Source organism: Brassica rapa, chromosome A09 (genome assembly GCF_000309985.2).
Source record: "Brassica rapa cultivar Chiifu-401-42 chromosome A09, CAAS_Brap_v3.01, whole genome shotgun sequence".
In the NCBI taxonomy this organism is placed as follows: Eukaryota; Viridiplantae; Streptophyta; class Magnoliopsida; order Brassicales; family Brassicaceae; genus Brassica; species Brassica rapa.
The window spans coordinates 41,743,597-41,763,310 of NC_024803.2; the positions used below are offsets into that span (position 1 = coordinate 41,743,597).

At 35.9% G+C, this 19,714-nt stretch overlaps 4 protein-coding genes across 4 annotated transcripts; 3 read left to right on the forward strand and 1 right to left on the reverse strand.

The window, feature by feature from the left end:
- The first annotated feature begins 1,785 nt into the window (after positions 1 to 1,785).
- On the forward strand, positions 1,786 to 5,525 carry LOC103842939 (dynamin-related protein 1C). The gene is made up of 16 exons (XM_009119623.3): positions 1,786 to 2,092; positions 2,170 to 2,233; positions 2,363 to 2,470; positions 2,564 to 2,665; positions 2,772 to 2,822; positions 2,894 to 2,955; positions 3,131 to 3,221; positions 3,310 to 3,374; positions 3,469 to 3,663; positions 3,748 to 3,867; positions 3,953 to 4,023; positions 4,163 to 4,388; positions 4,482 to 4,532; positions 4,616 to 4,856; positions 4,930 to 5,069; positions 5,158 to 5,525. Exons 1-16 carry the CDS (start codon positions 1,961 to 1,963, stop codon positions 5,281 to 5,283), a joined length of 1,845 nt encoding a protein of 614 aa, XP_009117871.1. The 5' UTR covers positions 1,786 to 1,960; the 3' UTR covers positions 5,284 to 5,525.
- Positions 5,526 to 5,828: 303 nt separating this feature from the next.
- On the forward strand, positions 5,829 to 7,631 carry LOC103842940 (CRAL-TRIO domain-containing protein YKL091C). The gene is made up of 6 exons (XM_009119624.3): positions 5,829 to 6,254; positions 6,544 to 6,802; positions 6,884 to 6,920; positions 6,988 to 7,105; positions 7,184 to 7,294; positions 7,387 to 7,631. The coding sequence occupies exons 1-6, from the start codon at positions 6,183 to 6,185 to the stop codon at positions 7,522 to 7,524; spliced, it is 735 nt and encodes a 244-aa protein (XP_009117872.1). The 5' UTR covers positions 5,829 to 6,182; the 3' UTR covers positions 7,525 to 7,631.
- A 272-nt stretch (positions 7,632 to 7,903) lies between these two features.
- On the forward strand, positions 7,904 to 13,945 carry LOC103842941 (CRAL-TRIO domain-containing protein YKL091C). Its single transcript, XM_009119625.3, has 6 exons — positions 7,904 to 8,260; positions 8,354 to 8,609; positions 13,000 to 13,036; positions 13,127 to 13,244; positions 13,350 to 13,460; positions 13,557 to 13,945. The coding sequence occupies exons 1-6, from the start codon at positions 8,189 to 8,191 to the stop codon at positions 13,725 to 13,727; spliced, it is 765 nt and encodes a 254-aa protein (XP_009117873.1). The 5' UTR covers positions 7,904 to 8,188; the 3' UTR covers positions 13,728 to 13,945.
- A 602-nt stretch (positions 13,946 to 14,547) lies between these two features.
- LOC103842943 (MACPF domain-containing protein At1g14780) lies at positions 14,548 to 18,369 on the reverse strand. Its single transcript, XM_009119626.3, has 8 exons — positions 17,852 to 18,369; positions 17,522 to 17,766; positions 16,783 to 16,996; positions 16,641 to 16,715; positions 16,376 to 16,559; positions 16,102 to 16,271; positions 15,912 to 15,976; positions 14,548 to 15,312 (listed from the first exon to the last, which is right to left on the reverse strand). The coding sequence occupies exons 1-8, from the start codon at positions 18,113 to 18,115 to the stop codon at positions 14,643 to 14,645; spliced, it is 1,887 nt and encodes a 628-aa protein (XP_009117874.1). The 5' UTR covers positions 18,116 to 18,369; the 3' UTR covers positions 14,548 to 14,642.
- Positions 18,370 to 19,714: the final 1,345 nt, after the last annotated feature.

Here is a 19,714-nt window from a genome sequence, read left to right on the forward strand (position 1 = left end):
GATCGAACCCAGGCTATGTAAACATGTGCGTGCTGTGTTCCACTAGGCCACCGAATTTGTTTGCAAATTATTGATTATTATTTATTAAGTCTGTCAATTAATCATGCTATTAATAATTAATTAAGTATGTTTAAAGAGGAAGGTATAGCCTATATTACTCTATTCAAATTATAGACTACATGTAGGGGCAAGAGTTCGGGTTCGATTCCAACTATTCAGATACTGGTCTTTAGATGAGGGATTAAAACCTATTTGGATATTTATAAATTTTAGTTCGGATTCGGTTTGGATCATTACGGGTTTTCAAATACGGGTATTCATTTCAACTATGTAAAAATATTAAAATCCAAATATACCATATTTATTCTATTAAAACGGTAGTATGACCCATTAATAAAAGTAGTTTTCTATAGCCCACGCCATTTTTTAATACAACTAATGTCATATCATTTTATTAAACAAAAAGTACCCAGCAAAAAATATTTCAAACGATGAAGATACCCAATACGATGTCATCTAAAGAAGAATAAAATATATTTATTTTTATTTTAGCATTTTATTAGAAAGAAAATTAACTGTCATAAATTATACTAATAAACAATATCCTTAGAATTTTATTAAGTTTACATCAAACATGCAAAAATTTGTGATAACAAATTTTTGCAGGTTATTTTAAAAAGCACTAGATTCTAGCGGGTATATTTTTTGTTTTAGTTTTTTTATGGCAGTTAATTTTTAAATTTGTGTTTTTTTTTGTAATCATATTATGTTTAACATTAATTTAACTACCAAAAAATATATTAAATTAAATTAATATTAAATATAATATGATTTTAAAAAAATACAATTATAAAATTTAAATTTTTCAAAAAAGATAGACCAAAAATATTTTTACATAATTTAAAGGGCGGGTATATTTGTATTTCAATATTTTTACATTATTTTAATGAGTATCCGTATTTAAACTGAACCCGTAATTATCCAAACTGAATCCGAACTAAAATTTATAAATATCCAAATAAGTTTTAATCTCTCATCTAAAGACCAATATCTGAATAGTCGGAATCGAACCCGAATTCTTACTCTATAATATGATCAGAGATAAAACATAAATATGATTACAAAAAAATACATATATGATACAAGAAAAGACACAAGTACATATGAAACTTGATTTATTTAATATATTTACAAAAATAATCTATTCTGTTAAATTCATATCATACAAAAATATAATTATACAAACACACAAACATATAAATTATATTAGACAAATATTTTTAAAACAAAACATATACCCGCCCTCTCGAGGGCGGGTCAATATCTAGTTTGATATTATTTTCACTTTTGACCCAAAAGTATGTATATATTTGAAAGAGCACACAATAACAAGCTTACTCGTAACTCCCCCAAGCAATTCGATCAGTAACCGGTTGATCTCTATTCTTGTCAAATTGATGAACCATTGGATTTGAAAGCATATAAAGGAAAAAACGGTTTGGTTAGGTGTGAAAAAAAACGGTTTCTTATTTTGTTGCTTTTGTATTATGTAACATTTTAAGCTCCTAGTGTGATTGTTTGTCCCTTAGTCAAATATTTTGGTAAGCAAAAAGAGAGATGATCAGAACTAAACCGAACAAAAACCACATGAATTAAACCGGCTTCGTATCATGGACCGGCACGCGTATTCCACGACATGGAATTAAATATTATTTTCACTTTTGGCCCAAAGTTATTCTGTATTTGCATAAGTAGGGCCCACTTTTCCCATTTTGAAATTGTGTTTTCCATTAACGTGCTCTGCTCCATTGGTTCTTTCCCAGATTCATCAACCTCCCCTACCGCCTCAAGAGATTTCAAATCCACCGTTCGATAACCTCTCCTAGCTTCCGTTCGATCTAGATCCAAGCGTCGGTGCGAGGTTTCGCTGAAATCTTCGATCCGTTCCAGGGAAAGAAAAATGGCGACGATGAAAAGTTTGATAGGTCTGATTAACAAAATCCAGAGGGCGTGCACTGTCCTCGGAGATCACGGCGGCGAAGGAATGTCGCTCTGGGAAGCTCTCCCAACCGTCGCCGTCGTCGGTGGCCAGGTTTGATCTCTCCCTCTATGCACATATAGAGATTGTGTATGTTAAGATCCGATCTCACTTTAACGTTTTTGAATCAGAGTTCCGGAAAGTCTTCAGTTCTCGAAAGCGTCGTGGGGAGAGACTTTCTGCCTCGTGGATCTGGTAAATTTTCCATTGAAACGATGTCGTCACATTGAAGATTTGAGAAGAATCTACACACTAGCTCTTCGTTAATGATTGACTGATTGTTCTGTTTATTATATCTGATTAGGTTACATTTTGATTGATTAGGTATCGTTACTAGGAGGCCATTGGTGTTGCAGCTTCACAAGACCGAGGACGGAACAACCGAGTACGCCGAGTTTCTTCATGCTCCTAGGAAGAAGTTTACTGATTTTGGTAGGTTCATTGAATCTTTCATCGGGATTTTCAAAATGAGATCTAGATAGAAAGGTAAGGTTTAGGTTAATGAATATTATTCTATTTTTGCAGCTGCTGTGCGAAAGGAAATCGAGGATGAAACAGATCGTATGACTGGGAAGTCCAAAGCAATCTCAAACATCCCTATTCAGCTGAGCATATATTCGCCTAATGGTTTGTGCTTTAGACCTATGTTTCATGTAACACGTCCTTATTGTTGTTACTAGCAGCGATGAGTTAGATATCTTGATATCTCACTTTACACCTTTTTTTCCTGCAGTTGTTAATCTGACGCTCATAGATCTTCCGGGTTTGACCAAGGTTGCTGTAGGTAAGACTTTGATACGTGATATAATTGGTTCTTTCTTAGACAATTCACTGACATGGATGTTACTCTTTTAGAGGGACAACCGGAAAGTATCGTCGCTGACATTGAAAATATGGTCCGCTCTTATGTTGAGAAGGTCAGTCAGTTTTAGTCTAAGCTATTGATTAGAAGGTTTAAAGCTCTCGTCATTTTTTTTCCCACCAAGTTGAATTGAAGCGTGCATCGCACACGTACTAAAGTGATTCGGAAGGTTCATAATATTATATAATGTTTACCCTGGAATCTAATCCTATGAGCTGTTCTTTCTGCAGCCAAATTGCATCATATTGGCTATTTCTCCAGCTAATCAAGACATTGCCACATCAGACGCTATAAAACTTGCTAAAGAGGTTGATCCCACAGGTACTATCTAGATGTAGTCTCATAGTAACTAGTTACTTTTCACTCTCCACAACATTGTCTAATATTTTTATTACTATATTATCCGTAGGAGAAAGGACTTTTGGAGTGGCAACCAAGCTTGATATCATGGATAAAGGAACAGATTGTCTAGATGTAAGGATCTTTCTTTACTCCTGCAGCTTGGGGTCTCAGATAAATCAATTACTTGTTTAATTACTTTGACACCTCCTCTCTGTATGTGATGAAGGTTCTTGAGGGACGGGCATACCGTTTGCAACATCCCTGGGTGGGAATTGTGAATCGTTCACAGGCTGATATCAATAAGAGGGTCGATATGATTGCTGCCCGGAGGAAGGAGCGTGAATATTTTGAGACAAGTCCTGAATACGGGCACTTAGCCAGTAGGATGGGATCAGAATATCTAGCAAAACTCTTGTCTCAGGTACCCTTATGATTTACTAGCTCGGATTTCACCGAATGCATAGTTATTTACTTGCGTCCAACTTGTTCTTTTCCTCTCTGACAGCACTTGGAGACTGTCATCAGGCAGAAAATCCCCAGTATTGTTGCTTTGATCAACAAAAGCATCGATGAGATCAATGCAGAGCTGGATAGGATTGGGAGACCTATTGCCGTAGATTCAGGGGTAAGATCTTAAACCATGATGTTATCACTATTTAGAGTTGCAACTGAATCGAATGGACAGTTACTCACCGATATTTTTTATTCAGGCCCAGCTTTACACAATTTTGGAGCTTTGTCGAGCATTTGATCGTGTCTTTAAGGAGCACTTGGATGGAGGGTAAGTTTTAGTATAATTTCTCCAGACGAAGGATGTGCAGTTTTAGTATAATGTTTGCCAGAAAGTGCTTCTAACTATTTCACAGTGCAACTGTACTGGCGAAGTCGTTTTCTCATATATATTATGTTGTTTGTACCAGACGACCTGGTGGAGACCGGATTTATGGAGTTTTTGACCATCAATTACCTGCAGCCTTAAAGAAACTTCCCTTTGATCGACATCTCTCTACCAAAAATGTTCAGAAGGTTGTTTCAGAAGCAGATGGTTATCAGCCACATCTTATTGCTCCTGAACAAGGATACAGAAGGCTCATTGATGGATCCATTAGCTATTTCAAAGGACCAGCTGAAGCCACTGTCGATGCAGTATGCTTCTGAACCTTTGTTAGATTCAGTTACCTGTTAGACTTATTTTCCAATAAATGGACAGATCTTTGACTCCTGTTTGACATCTCCTAGGTGCATTTTGTATTGAAAGAGCTGGTCAGAAAGTCGATTTCAGAAACAGAGGTGAGAAGACGCCTTCTGTTGTGACAATTCCTCTTTAACTCTTTACGTTCTGTTTCAACCCTAAAATGCCATTTTTTTATCAGGAGCTGAAGCGATTCCCAACTCTAGCTAGCGATATAGCAGCAGCTGCAAATGAAGCTCTTGAAAGATTCAGAGACGAAAGCAGGAAAACAGTTCTGCGTCTGGTGGACATGGAATCCAGCTACCTCACTGTTGAGTTCTTCAGGAAACTTCACATGGAACCCGAGAAAGAGAAACCAAACCCGAGGAATGCCCCACAGCCAAACGCAGACATATACTCCGACAGTCACTTCAGAAAGATCGGTACGTCTCTGCTTACCTCACTATGAATGAATGAGACATATCAAATGTGTGTTGACTTTTGAATATAACTCAGGATCCAACGTGAGTGCATACATAAACATGGTCTGCGACACATTGAGAATCTCTCTTCCAAAAGCTGTTGTCTACTGCCAAGTTAGAGAAGCTAAGAGATCGCTCCTTAACTTCTTCTACGCTCAAGTAGGCAGGAAAGAGGTAAGTAATTTTCTAAACTAGAGAATATCTGAATCATTTTAAAGAGTGAAGAACACTTTCTAATGATCATTAAAAAAAATGGGTGCAGAAGGAGAAGCTGGGGGCGATGTTGGACGAAGACCCACAGCTGATGGAAAGAAGAGGAACATTAGCCAAACGGCTCGAGCTTTACAAACAAGCTAGAGACGACATCGATGCTGTGGCTTGGAAGTAAGGTGTGATCAAAAAGGGTTTCCTAAGAAAATATTCTTTATATCTTTTAATTGCTTTGCTCGTGTGGGCACTTATGTTGGAAGTTCTAACCTCCTATCCATCGCTGCACACACATACAGACGATAACTCGTATTTTCTTTTGCCGCTAATATTTGTTTCCCACTTTTTTGGTTTGTATTTTTGATTCTTGAATACTGTTTTAGAACGGTTGAGTCATATTTGATGTCTCTGGCACTCTTTACATTGTTAAGACAAAAGGATGATTGAACTATGAACACTTTAAGATAAGGAAAGAATTTGAGCCGCGTGTTTGTATTCTGAAGGTCTCCACAACTGGCTACTGCCACTTACTGTCTACCTGATAACAGAAACCAATGTAGACTCTTATAACACAAAAAATGTGTATAATTCAAATCTAACTATTTTAAAATTGTAGATATTTATTTCAGGTTATATATCATTAGTTCAACCGTTCTACATGTGTGATTATGCATGTGGTTGCATAAGTATTTTAAAGGAGTGAACTAATAATTAGCTAAAATCTCTTGCAACGTATCAAATCCTTAATGATTTAACTAATGAACATTCTTCACATGGTTCGTTTGAAAATAGACAAGAAGACAAATTCAAACTTACATTAAGTAATCCTTAAGATCTGGAATGTTAAACGTAGGAGCAAAGTCATGGAATCATCATCACAGCTGAGTTTGTACTTGTAATGCTTAAAATACAAGAGCTTCAACTTCCAGCTGTCAATCATTTGTCTGTTCTGTCTCTGGTGTTTGTCCTCCTGTTACTTTCTTCAGTTGACCTTTTTCACGAAGTCTCTATCTTTATCTCGCCATTTTCTCCCCTGTGCGCAAGCTTTTTTGAGTTTTGAGGATTTGAGAGGCAGAGATCATGGAGGAAAGCCAAGAACTTGCCTTGACCCAGTTAAGAAAATCAGTCGAGAAACTCTCTTCTTCCACAGAGGTAAATCAAAGTCAATGCTTTAGTTTCATATTACGAAGTTGAATCTGATGGCCGCTTGGTTCTCTTCAGGTTAGTTTCACTGACAATGCGTAATTTAAAAGTTGAGAAAGATCTTAGATTTGTTTCCATGAGCTTTCTGGTCTACACTCTTAGGACTTGTCTCACTGTCTTCCTAATAGTTCACATCAAAAACCTTTGCGTTAGAAAAAGTTTAGTAAAAAGCATTTCAAAAATCAGAAAGTCTGATCCACTTTGCTCTGTTGGTGGTTTTGTTGTTTACTCTTGAAAGGGATATGAGAAACCGACATTGATGAGGTTCCTGATTGCAAGATCAATGAACCCAAACAAGGCAGCAAAGATGTTTGTAGACTGGCAAAAGTGGAGAGCCTCCATGATACCTCCCTCCGGATTCATCCCAGACTCAGAAGTGAAGGATGAATTGGAAACCAGAAAGATGTATCTTCAGGGTCCAACCAAATCAGGACAACCTTTGGTAGTTTGCAAAGTCTCCAAGCATTTTCCTGCCAAGGATCAACTTCATTTCAAAAGTAATCATCAACTTCTATAACCTATCACTTGTTCCAAATCTTGATTGTTCTCAAGATCTTTTGTGTGTGTTTGTGTTGCAGAGTTCCTTGTTCATGTGCTAGACAAATCTATTGCAAGGTTGAAACCAAAACTATAAAGCAATATCCTTTTGATTTATTTTACCTGACAAGGCTCTTTGGTACAGTGCCATCCAAGGAAAAGAAGTAGGAGATGAGAAGGTGGCATGCCTTATTGATCTGCAAAACATTACATACAAGAACCTTGACGCTCGTGGAACTATCACCGGCTTTCAAATCTTACAAGTAATCAATCATCTCCTTTTTTCTTCTAGAAAACGCAGATCACTTTTTTGCAATAGCTTAGTATAAACTAATCTACAGGCTTACTACCCGGAACGCCTCTCAAAATGCTACATCTTGCATATGCCTGGACTTTTCGTGACACTTTGGAGATTTGTCTGCCGTTTTCTAGACAAAGCAACTAAAGAAAAGGTTTTGATCTTTAATATTCTCGTGATGTATCTATCTATTTATCTCGACAGGTTCTTAAGCAAATCTCAAACACGTTACATTTCATTGACTAGATTGTAATAGTAACGGACGGTGAAGAACAGCAAAAACTAGAAGAGGAAGTAGGACTAGATGCATTGCCTGAAGAATACGGTGGACGAGCTAAGCTAACAGCATTCCAAGATGTTCTTCTTCCTCTGACTACTCCATGAATGCTAACACCAAACACTAATGCTTAGCTCTTTATTTCTTTTGGGAGCATTTAAAACCATAAAACTTGGCGCTTTTCATGATTATAACAAAACTTTTGTTATTACAACTTTTCAATCTACGTTGAATGGAAACTCGGTTGAAGGTAAACGTTTCGGAATCGGTTGAAGGCTAAAACGTTGCACAAAAAAAAGAAGCAAGTAAACACATCTCATTGATAGTCTCAATTTGTAAGATTCGGTATTTAGTAGTAGTAAAGTCATGGGGTATCCTCACAGCTGTGTAGTGATGAGGTAATTAAAAACAAAAGTCAAAAGAGATAACGAGAGTTTCAACATCCACCTGTCTATTTTCGGTGCCGTTAAGACACAAAGTACACACAATCATTTATCTGTTTCTGGACTTTTTGATGGTTTCCGGGTTTCTGTCAACGTCAATATCATCAAAGCTATTTACTTTTTTTAAACCGACTTTTGCGTGTGCATGTGTACGGGCCACATATCTAGCTTTCTCTCATTCATTATAATCTGTTTTTTTTTTAAAGAAAGATTCTTTATAATCTGTTGGGCAGTGTGTACATCAACATCAAAGTCTCTCTCTTTCCCTCACTCTCTATCTTCTGCTCCCAAGCCTTTTGAGTTTTGAGGACTAGAAAGCCAAAAGATTATGGAGGAAAGTCAAGAACTTGCTCTGACCCAGTTCAGAAAATCGGTCGAGAAACTCTCTTCTTCCACAGAGGTAAACCTTAACAGTAGAGGAAGTTTAGTAAAAGGCATTCACATCAGAAAATATGATCCCTGTGTTGTTTTTGTCGTGTTGTTTCCTTTGAAGGGATACGAAGCACCCACATTGATGAGGTTCTTGGTTGCAAGATCAATGAATCCAGACAAGGCAGCAAAGATGTTTGTGGATTGGCAAAAATGGAGAGCCTCCTTGGTTCCTTTAAATGGGATCACAGACTCAGAAGTGAAGGATGAATTGGATTTCAGAAAGGTCTGTCTTCAAGGTCTAACCAAATCAGGACACCCTATGGTGCTTGTCCTAACCTCTAAGCATTTTCCTGCTAAGGATCACGTTATCTTCAAGAGTAATCATCTCTCACTCTCTTCAAGAGTTTTGACTTTCATTAAATGTAAACTGTTCATTTAGTATGTACATGTTCTGTTTGTGATCCAGTTCACTACAGAAGCAGGAAGTTTCAAGTTTTTTTTAGTCCATATTATGTGTTTTATTTTAGTGGAGCATTGAGTTTAGAATATATGGACTGATGTTCAATAAAACAAAAAAAAAGTATTATATGGATTAATCTTTGGGAATTTTTGCAAAATTGACCTACAACTTAAAGTCAAACACAAAACTAACCTCCCTTTTTTTTGAAAATTGGTTTTGCCCTATTCACCCCACAAGTTCATATAATTTACGAAAATGCCATCAATTTTTTTTTTCTTTTTTTTTTCGAAAATGACATTTTTACTCTCTCACCCTCATCATCTTCAAGTAATTACAAGATTGCCATTGTCATCAATACCACAACCACCATGAACAACCAATTTGAAGCTCTTAATGCTCCCAAAATCGATTTACCCTTCTTCTTTTTCCATTCTTGTGAACTAAACACAACATATCTCTCAATTTCTCTCCACAATGAGCTAAAAAAACCCAAGATTTTGATTCTAAATTTTTTATGGTTCATAGAGTCATAGAAGCTAACAATTATGGGTGGGTGACTTTCGTTTGTGATTCTGTGTGCTTGGAGAAGCCTTATGTATGCTAAGGAACTTATCTCACCAATTTAAGGTATGACATCGAGTTTTTTTCCAGATCTGTTCGTCAGACGACTTACTTGGGAAGTCGTCTGGCTGTAGACGACTTACCTTTCAGTCGTCTGGCTGTAGACGACTTACCTGGAAGTCGTCTGGTCAACGCAGAGGTTATTTTTACAATTGACTTTGAAATCTGTAACCTGAGACGACTGAAAGTTATGTCGTCTACTATTGTTTGGATTCAAAAAAAATTCCAAAGAACCTAGACGACTTACATTTCAGTCGTCATAGGTTAGTTTTGCATTTGACTGGATAATTTCAGAAGTTTGACTTCCCCAGACGACTTACATTTCAGTTGTCTGGCGAAAATTAAAATAATAATATTTTTTTAAAAGTAGACGACTTAAAGTTAAGTCGTCATAGGTTAGTTTTGCAATTGAAAAAAAAAACTTCAAGATTTAATTATACACAGACGACTTATAATTCAGTCGTCCACCAGACGACTTAATTGTAAGTCGTCCAGGACTTTTTTCCGAGATTCTGGTCAAACCTCGTAAATCCTAGACGACTTACATTTCAGTCGTCTCGTGGACGACTGAATTATAAGTCGTCTGTATATAATTAAATCTTGAAGTTTTTTTTTTCAATTGCAAAACTAACCTACGACGACTTAACTTTAAGTCGTCTACTTTTAAAAAAATATTATTATTTTAATTTTCACTAGACGACTGAAATGTAAGTCGTCCAAAAAGTCAAACTTCTGAAATAATCCAGTCAAATGCAAAACTAACCTCTGACGACTGAAATGTAAGTCGTCTAGCTTTTTTGGAGTTTTTTTTTTAACCAAACAATAGTAGACGACTTAACTTTCAGTCGTCCGAAATAACAGATTTCAAAGTCAATTGCAAAAATAACCTCTGCGTTGACCAGACGACATATAGTTTAGTCGTCTAGACAACTTAGATTGAAGTCGTCCGCGTCTTCTCCACTAGTTTTTAAGTCTTCTACGTTAGTTTTTGAATAACTTGTATTTTTAAGAATGATAAGTAACTTCAAGATATGTAAAACTCATATTTACAAAATATGTTCTCTCCCTTAGTTTTACTAAATTTGACTAAGTTTTTCAATGCAAACTTATAAAAAATATGATATGCTTTGACTAGTTACTATTGTTTGTTTCCATCTCTTACCAACATTCTTGTTTATTATGATGAGAAAAAGGCCATTGGAGTTTATTATTGCATATGAGAGATCCAAAGATAAGAAAAAGGCTACTGAAGTCTATTATTTCATTGATTTGTAAATGTGTAAACACATTGTTAGCACATTTAATACATCTTGGAAAATATTATTACTGATTTTACAAAAAATTCACAACTAAAAGAGTATACATGCAATTCACAACTTGAGTAGATGAGTAGACAAGACCAGACAACTTGAGTAGATGAGTAGACAAGACCAGACAACTTTTAAGAAGTCCAGATGACTTCTAAGAAGTCCAGACGACTTCCAGGAAGTTCAGACGACTTTTAGGAAGTCCAGACGACTTCCAGACGACTTTACAGGAAGTCCAGACGACTTTACAGGAAGTCCAGACGACTTTACAGGAAGTCCAGACGACTTCCAGACGACTTTACAGGAAGTCCAGACGACTTTACAGGAAGTCCAGACGACTTCCAGACGACTTCCAGATGACTTTACAGGAAGTCCAGACGACTTTTAGGAAGTCCAGACGACTTCCAGACGACTTCCAGACGACTAACAAGTAAGTCGTCCCAAAAGTCTTCCAGATCTGAAAAACCTGCATATTAAATCCAGATCTGAAAAACCTGCATATTCAAAAACGTTCAAATGGCTTAAAAACAGAAAAAATGAATGGAAGATTAGATAAATCTACCTTTATAGAACACACAAAAATACATATCTAAAAATAATAGATCTACCTTTAAATTAGTGGAAGATGAGTACCATCTAATTAAAAACCTGCAAAAAAAAATAGATTAGTAACAAAGACATGAGACAAAATTGAAAAATTCATATAAAGTTTGGTGTTTTCAAGTCAAAGAGATTAAAGTGGGTTTGGAGAGTTTTAGTTTGGGAAAAAAGTAAGAACTTTATACAACAAGAAGTTACCAAATGAAGAAAAATCAGACATAAGAACTTACCAAAACGCTCAGAAAAATCCAGACGACTTCCTAGAAGTCCAGACGACTTCCTGGAAGTCTAGACGACTTCCTGGAAGTCCAGACGACTTCCTGGAAGTCCAGACGACTTCCTGGAAGTCCAGACGACTTCCAAGAAGTCCAGACGACTTCCAGACGACTTCCAGACGACTTCCAGACGACTTCCAGACGACTAACACGTAAGTCGTCCCAGAAGTCTTCCAGATCTGAAAAACCTGCACATCAAATCCAGATCTGAAAAACCTGCATATCCAAAAACGTTCAAATGACTTAAAAATAGAAAAAATGAGTGGAAGATTAGATAAATCTACATTTATAGAACACACAAAAATACATATCTAAAATTAATAGATCTACCTCTAAATTAGTGGAAGATGAGTACCACTTGATTAAAAACCTGTAAAAGAGATAGATTAGTAAGAAATACATGAGACAAAACTGAAAAATTCATATAAAGTTTGGTGTTTTCAAGTCAAAGAGATTAGAGAGAGGTTGGAGAGTTTTAGAATGATGAACATTACATTTTTGTTGCAGCCATTTGAGAGGAGGAGAGAGAATGTGTAAATTTTTCTTTATATAGGGAGGCAAAAAATCTAATTAGGTTAAATATTTTTGACTCAGACGACTTCCTGGACGACTTACATTTCAGTCGTCTGGTGAAGAAATTAAAACAGACGACTTACATGTAAGTCGTCCAGAAGAGTTTAATATTTTTAGCGGGAAATTAAATATTTTTAGTGGGAAACTAAAATAGAAGACTTTCCAGACGACTTACAAGTAAATCGTCTGGACGACTTACAAGTAAGTCGTCTGGACGACTGAAATATACGTCGTCCGGGTAAATTATTCAACAGACGACTGAAATATAAGTCGTCCACACCCTAAACATAACCCCTAAACTTAATTATCTAATTAAACACTTCATAAAACCAAATCAAACTTGAAAAGTGTTTACTATACACAGAAATAAACACATATAAGTGAAAACTAATTTCTGAAAAAAACATTTTAGTTTTCCAAAATCTAACCCTAACAATCCATACAATACTACAACATATGTTTGCCAAACTCCTAAACCAAAGTATTTCATGATTCACTACTTCCACTCATCTATCTTCAAAACAAATCAATTTTATCATATCTTAATTTATATCACTTAAAACTGTTTATAATTACTTGATTTTTATTTTTCACGCATCAAAATATTTTTTACAAGATTTATAAATTATTTTTAAAATAAGCTGGTACCAGACGACTGAAACTTCAGTCGTCTAGACGACTTCCAACAATTCAGACGACTCAGACGATTTACTGGGGCTATATTCGTAAAAATGGCTTCTGTTTTTTTGTTTGGTCACAAGGGGCTGAGCTGTAATTTCACTAGGCTTTTAGGTTAGTTTTGCATTTGATTCAAGTTTGGGTATAGGTTTGGGATTAAAATCAAGTTGTGGGTTAGTTTTGGCAAAAACCCCTTAATCTTTTTTGTATTGATCAACATATGGACTAATCTTTCATGTGTTTGGTGTTGCAGAGTTTGTTGTTCATGTGCTAGACAAAACAATCGCAAGGTGTGTAGACATCACTGGAACCAAAACATTTCAAAACGCTAATATTCATGTTTATTAATTGTATTACACACTTTTTTTTTGTAATTTCAGTGGCATCAAAGGCAAAGAAGTAGGAGATGAGAAGTTAGTAGCCGTTATCGATCTGTCAAACATTACATACAAGAACCTTGATGCTCGTGGACTAATCACTGGCTTTCAATTCTTACAAGTAATCATCTCCTTTTTCTTCTCTCTCTCAATAATGTAAGATTACACATCCACACAAAAAGAGTCTCATCTTTCTTTTAAAAAAAAATTGAAAATGTTTCTATAGTCTTACTACCCGGAACGGCTTGCAAAATGCTACATCTTGCACATGCCTGGATTCTTCTTGACCGTTTGGAGATTTGTTTGCCGTTTTCTAGACAAAGCAACTAAGGAAAAGGTTTGAGATCTTTAATATTCTCGTGATTTAATAGTACCTCCACAGGTTCTTGAGCAAATCTCAAGAACATTAGTCTTTGTCTTTGTTGTTGTATAGATTGTGATTGTAACGGACGGAGAAGAAGAAGAAAGAAAGTTCAAGGAGGAGATCGGAGTAGATGCCTTGCCGGAAGAATATGGTGGTAGTGCTAAGCTCACACTAATCCAAGATGTTCTTCTTCCTCAGACGTCTCCACAAATGTTAACAACAAACAATAATAATGTTTAACTTTTAAGGATCAGTTATGCTTTATTGTTTCTATTATGTAATGACTATAACAAAACTTTCGTTAGAGAATCAATGAAACATTTGAGAAAGTTGTGATAGTATACTCAATCTGGTAAACGATCTGTTTTGCTTCCCACTTCAAAACATTCTTCCTGTTTTTGGTTTTTGAAGTGGGAAGAAGAAGCAACTAAACACATTGTAAGATGATGTGTTATAGACTTATAGTCTAAATCAAGCTACATGAAGAGTTCAAGACTGAAGAGAAGTGATTAGCTGAGTATTTGCTTTAAGTAGGCCTGAGTATTTTAACATGTACCCGAAAACCCGAACCGAATCGATCCGAAAATATCCTATCCAAAACTGAACTGAAGTTTTACAAGTATTTTTTGGGGTCCAAAATTTTTTTACCCAAAGAACCACGGGAGCCCTTTCTCGTTAACCTACTCCACTTGATGTATCTAACAAAGACGATGCTTCGGTTGGTAGGATCAGGCGAGATGTGTCTCAAGATGGTAATTTCGGGTAAGTAAAAAGTTTCACACACTCTTTGCCTTTGAATCTGAACCAACCAAATGTGTTTTTTCTTGTCATTTGGTTAATAATGGCTTAACTTTTTGAATTTTTCAGGCTGGACATATTTGTTTGTGGAGATCAAATACGCAAAGGAGCTGCTCTAAATGCTGTTCAGATCGCTGAGATGCTTCTCTGATTCTTGGCATGATCAGATTTGAGCCAAGAACTTGTCTCATTTTTGCTGTGGAAGTTCTTATGTTTCCATATTTGACCAATTTTGTTATTTTTCGATCATGAACTTTATCTCTAAATAAATCAAGAAATCTCCATTTATATGTCGCAGTTTAGGAAGAAATAATAAAAAAAAGTCACTGTATACAAAAAAAAATAATGCTATTTTTTTCAAGAAGAGGCAAGAAAGCGTTGGCGATGTAGTAGACCAAACTTGACATGCAAGTTAAGTTTCCCTTTTTCCAAATAAAGCCTAGCTCCAGTGACTAACCAATGACCAGGACTATGTTGAGGTCCTCTACATAACTGCGAAAGATCCACGAACTTCACAATCTTGTTATTCGCCGGTACAGGAGGTCCTCTTGGGAAAACACCGGAGTCCAAAACGACTTCGTTTTTGTCTTTGTTATCAACCATATTATGATGAACACTCCCACTAGTCAACGGTAAGCTCATTGTTGAGAAGATACCAGATTTCTTAGAAGTTCCTGGTCCATGCACCCATTCCTTCTGAACTACGCTGTGATCAGAGACTCCGGTGAAACGGAGACGGAGATGGAGAACGGATTTTGAGCCGTGTTTCTTCACTTCTAGCTGTGCTCCGGTGACTATGTAAGCGATGTTGTTTGAGTTTTTGCTGGTTGTTGTTGTTGTTGTGATCCAGTTTGGGTCGTACTTCACTGGAGCTGTACACACGTGTGAGAATTTCTTACCGTTTAAAGGTTCGAAGTAGCGGTTGCTGTCGGAGATTTCGTCGGAGCCTCTCCATATATGATCGTCGGTGATCTTTTCATTAACCGTTGTCCTCGTATTCTCTAAGTGTTGCAAGTGTATAGCCAGCCTGATGAACAGAAATTCATTATTATTTTTGTTACCTATATATATATATGGATAAACTTCATTAAAAGCTCATTGGTACACATTTTATCAAAGAGAAATATCATACCACAACACTAAAATACTTTTCTATTTCTTTTTTCTATTTTCTATTTCATAAATAGCGCACAAATGTAATTTTCTTATAAGAAAATAACATTAGTTACAAATTTAAAAACAAATCATATTAGGATTTGAGTTTAGTAATTAGAGTTTATAATTTAGTATTTAGGGAGTAGGGTTGGAGTAATTTAAAGTTTAGTAATGTTTTGGAAAAAAAATTGTGTGCTATTTTTGTCATAATTCTTTTTGTACTATTAAGAAATTTGCCCATTTAATTTTTTAGCCATATCTTCTTGGCTAGCAAAGTGTTATGTTACTCCTTCTTTCCCAAACTTATGTTTAGCTTTGAGCTAAGCCATATTCTTTTCACGCCTAGCTCTAATCTTATAACCAAGTGGTTCTCTTTTCGATACCCAAGACGTTATAGTTAGTTCCGTTTCGCCCACTACTGACTTATAAACAAATATGTCTATTTTAAGTTTTCTTTGGTTGACTTTTTACCTATTGCATTTCTTGCCTTCGAGGAAAAATCGCATTCCTGTGACTGGATTCTTCTCGCTAGTCACCTAAATCAGGAAAGATTTAAAAAAACTCAAAACTTAGTAAAACTTAATACTTTTACATGTACGTATATGTGACAGTGAAGGAAATAAAAAATGCAAGCAAGAATTATAGATGCATTTAAACGTACAGGAGTGGTGTTAACGTATAGTTTTGGACCCAAAAAGTTGATGTGAAGTGACGGATACGCCGAAGCCATATTTGGCGCTGCTCCAAACGGAAGGTCGTTATGAATCGGAGCCCACGTTCTAGGCCCAGAAAACTCCAAAAAGTACTGTACGTCCATCAACGGCGGCTTGTCTGTCAAAATTACCAAATTTAACACCTTCAATCATTGACCATACTACTCCCTTCAATAGTCAACTATTAAGGTTAGAGTAGATAAGATAAGTGAAAGAAGTTACATCTAAGGTAGAGAGACATGGCATGAGATAAAAGACCACAGCCAGGAACGTCTTTGAGTAGTGATGTGATCGGAATGAAGTTGAAATTGATCGCGTCTGGCTTGTCCGGGACTGTTATTAGCCATTCGCTATGGCTTTTTGCTCGTCCGTCACCTCCTCTTTTCGCGCATATGACCGTTATCCCCTGAAAATGTAAATTGGTTTTCTAGTAATGAGAATGTTACATTATACAGTTTGTTGTTTAGATTATATGAAACTAACTTACATCTTTGGAGTTTATAGAAAAATTATTGAAAGCAACCGTTTGTTTGTCATCAAATACATTGAACGCCTCCGGAAACTGCAACATTGAACTCTAGTTGTGAACACAAATGAAATATGTTGTGCATAAGTTAAACTGAGCTGACCTTGGGCTGAGATTGTGAGTGGTGATTGGCCTTATTAGGCCGGTGTGAAGAAAGAAGACAAGTTCCGGTGAACAATTGGTCGCCGAGATCGTAGAGATGGTGACGGAGGAGGTCGGTCTCGAGATCGGAGGACCTGTCTTGTCTCACAACAACCACATCTTGTCCTCCTACGCTTACCCCAGTTATTACGTGTGTTCCATATTTCTCTATAAACCTGTCCATTTAAAATGTTTATTATTATTATTTTTTAATTTGAAAAAAAAATGTTTATTTTTTATTATTACCATAAACTACTGATAAAATATTACGTGTTATAATAAAACTATTTAAAATCAAGTTTGGTGGCTATAGTTTACATTATTGTTTCAAAGTCTTTGCAAATAACATTCAGTTCTTCAGTTTTTAGTTATTCTAAGTTTATATTACTTTTCCAACTCCGGTTCAATTAAAAAGTGTCTAGAAAATCAAGTTTATTCCTGATTTTTCGGGTACGTTCATAGTTGAAATCGTTGACAATTGATTTTAGTAGTTGAGTAGAAAATAATATTGGAGAACTACAGAAATATTCCACATTATTAAATGATAACATAGAATTAGTCAAATAATTGGCAAATTTTAAAAAAACTTGGATGATTATACGTTTGTGCTTGTAATGTAATGCCACACAAGTAATTCATTAAATGAAAGATTAGAAGGAAAAAAAAAGAAAAAGAGAGAAGAAAAAAACGAATTATAATACCTGGCAAGTAAGTGCGGGTCCCAGGAAGACGGAACAGCGTTTCGAACGCGATCAGTGAGACGCAAACGATTGGGATTGTGGATGTGTAGATTAAATAGCGTTATGATAGACGCGTCGAGACCTAAAGATTTGACGTTTGCGGCGTCAGTGGCCCATGACCCGCTTTGAAACCCGAAAGTCGCGTTGAAATTCCCCGACGGTATTTTTCCGGTCACCGACGACCTCTTATTAAAATATTCCGACATCTGTTTTGCAAAACAGAACACACACACACACGTATAAACATCTATGCTATAAACTAATAGTAAAAATGATTTAATTGAGGAGGACCTTGTTGAAGTCAAGAATGTCGGAACGAAACCGAGTGCGTTCTCCTTTGTCGCAATTAATATCGGTGGAGACATTCTGAATAGCTCCGAAACCAGGAACATGCAGTTCTCTGTTTTGAGTTTCGTCGAGGACAACCAACCTGTCATCTCCGCCGTCTCCGTCTTTGCAGTATTTTAACCGGAAATCCGCCGTGATATCGAACCCTCTGCCAAGACTCTTTACCACCGTTTCTACCACATCTCCGCCGCCGCCGGCTCTGTTCATCTTTGTTTCCTGTGGATGTGGTAGTTAAAGCAGCGAGTCTTTTGTGGGAAAGAAGGAATACATATATATAGAGACAAAAAAAACTAAATAATGTTTTATTGCTTGTAATGTTGATTAATCATCAACTTAATTATTATTATTAGTATTAGTATATATATAATCTTGAACAGAAGAGAAGAACGTGATACTTTGATTAAAGTATGAAAACGACGGTTAACAGCGCCGTTTATGAAGTCTTCGGAGAAACACGTAAATAGATTAATTGCACCGGTGTATTTTAATAAACATTATCATGATGCGTTACATTGATTTATATGTACATTTATTATCCGAATCCCCTGATTAGTAAAGTTACTTTTATTTTGCAAATTTTACTATTTGTTTGGTTGGTCATGATGACTACTAAATCATGGGAATCAAATATAGAAAGTGTATACTAAATACGATTTTATTGACTGTGATAGTTTGACCCAAAAAAATGACTGTAATACATTTTATTTAAATTTGAACTAGTACTTACTAAGTAATTTTAAATATAAAAAATAAAATGTTTTGTTGTTATAGTTAAAGAAACAAAACAAAAAGCTTTGACCATAGAACCCGCGTCTCAAGAACAAGAATGTTTCAAATGTCATACCACAAGTCAAACCTATATCGGTTATATTTATTATAACAATTTTGCATATGAGCTTCAGAACTAATCAAATAAGCTTTTCTTCTCTTAACTTTAGTATTTGCCATTTTTTCCTCTGTATTTCGTCGTCTATATTCTAGGTTCCATATGCGAGATTTGATCATTCTATAACTGTTATGAATTTGGTAAACTGTACTTTTACGCAGTAACCGTTTATCTCGATTGTGAATATTGATTATATAAATTATATTCGTTCGGGGGAGAAGTAGTCTGTCCGGTCGATCAACCAATGCTAGTGATAACACTGAATGTAATATGAACATGACTCTATTTCGAAACTTGTTTGACTGATTTTTGTATGAAATTGGATAGCAATGTCCAAAAAAAAGGATAGCATTATAGCAATGTCCAACGTCGCTTTCTTACGCAATTACATCTACAGAACAAACATAAGAAGTTGCCTCTTATTCTTCTTACTTAACCATTTCTGTCTTCACACACCCACCATTTAGCTGATGTGACTATATAGATTTGCGTACACGCATAAGGGATACATGTTATTATGTCGGTATATTGACAAAAAAAGTTCACATTAGATCTGCAAATAGTTACCTCTCTACTCGATATTATTTGGGTTTTGGTACCATTTTAATAAGTGGTCGAGTGAGAATGGGGTTTGGTAGTTTGTTTTAAGGTAAGGATACATACAATTGACACGTAAAAAGGTGCAACTATCTATCACTAAGATTGATGATATGATCAGTGACGAGGGGTACAAAATCATAAAAAGGTCATAGAGGGTTATCGAACCCCAATTTAGGGGTTCATTATACCATGTTCAACCAATTATGCATCTGTCAGACTAGTGGACACAGTTTATAAAGTATGATTTATATATTTTTTTATGATGTCAAGTGATCCAATGTGCGTTCGTCCCCGGATATGATCTCAATCCAAACATCTCC

Excerpts from the sequence above, each read along its gene's own strand:
- LOC103842943 (XM_009119626.3), bottom strand. The coding sequence starts at position 18,115 with ATGAACAGAGCCGGCGGCGGCGGAGATGTGGTAGAAACGGTGGTAAAG. Across the intron at positions 16,997-17,521 it reads GACCCGCACTTACTTGCCAG|GTTTATAGAGAAATATGGAA; the intron begins GTATTATAATTC and ends TTAAATGGACAG. Across the intron at positions 16,272-16,375 it reads CATGTCTCTCTACCTTAGAT|ACAAGCCGCCGTTGATGGAC; the intron begins GTAACTTCTTTC and ends TAATTTTGACAG.
- LOC103842939 (XM_009119623.3), top strand. The coding sequence starts at position 1,961 with ATGGCGACGATGAAAAGTTTGATAGGTCTGATTAACAAAATCCAGAGG. Across the intron at positions 2,471-2,563 it reads GAAGAAGTTTACTGATTTTG|CTGCTGTGCGAAAGGAAATC; the intron begins GTAGGTTCATTG and ends CTATTTTTGCAG. Across the intron at positions 2,823-2,893 it reads TTTGACCAAGGTTGCTGTAG|AGGGACAACCGGAAAGTATC; the intron begins GTAAGACTTTGA and ends TTACTCTTTTAG.
- LOC103842941 (XM_009119625.3), top strand. The coding sequence starts at position 8,189 with ATGGAGGAAAGTCAAGAACTTGCTCTGACCCAGTTCAGAAAATCGGTC. Across the intron at positions 13,245-13,349 it reads CTGGCTTTCAATTCTTACAA|TCTTACTACCCGGAACGGCT; the intron begins GTAATCATCTCC and ends ATGTTTCTATAG. Across the intron at positions 13,461-13,556 it reads ACAAAGCAACTAAGGAAAAG|ATTGTGATTGTAACGGACGG; the intron begins GTTTGAGATCTT and ends GTTGTTGTATAG.
- LOC103842940 (XM_009119624.3), top strand. The coding sequence starts at position 6,183 with ATGGAGGAAAGCCAAGAACTTGCCTTGACCCAGTTAAGAAAATCAGTC. Across the intron at positions 6,255-6,543 it reads AACTCTCTTCTTCCACAGAG|GGATATGAGAAACCGACATT; the intron begins GTAAATCAAAGT and ends TACTCTTGAAAG. Across the intron at positions 7,295-7,386 it reads ACAAAGCAACTAAAGAAAAG|ATTGTAATAGTAACGGACGG; the intron begins GTTTTGATCTTT and ends TTCATTGACTAG.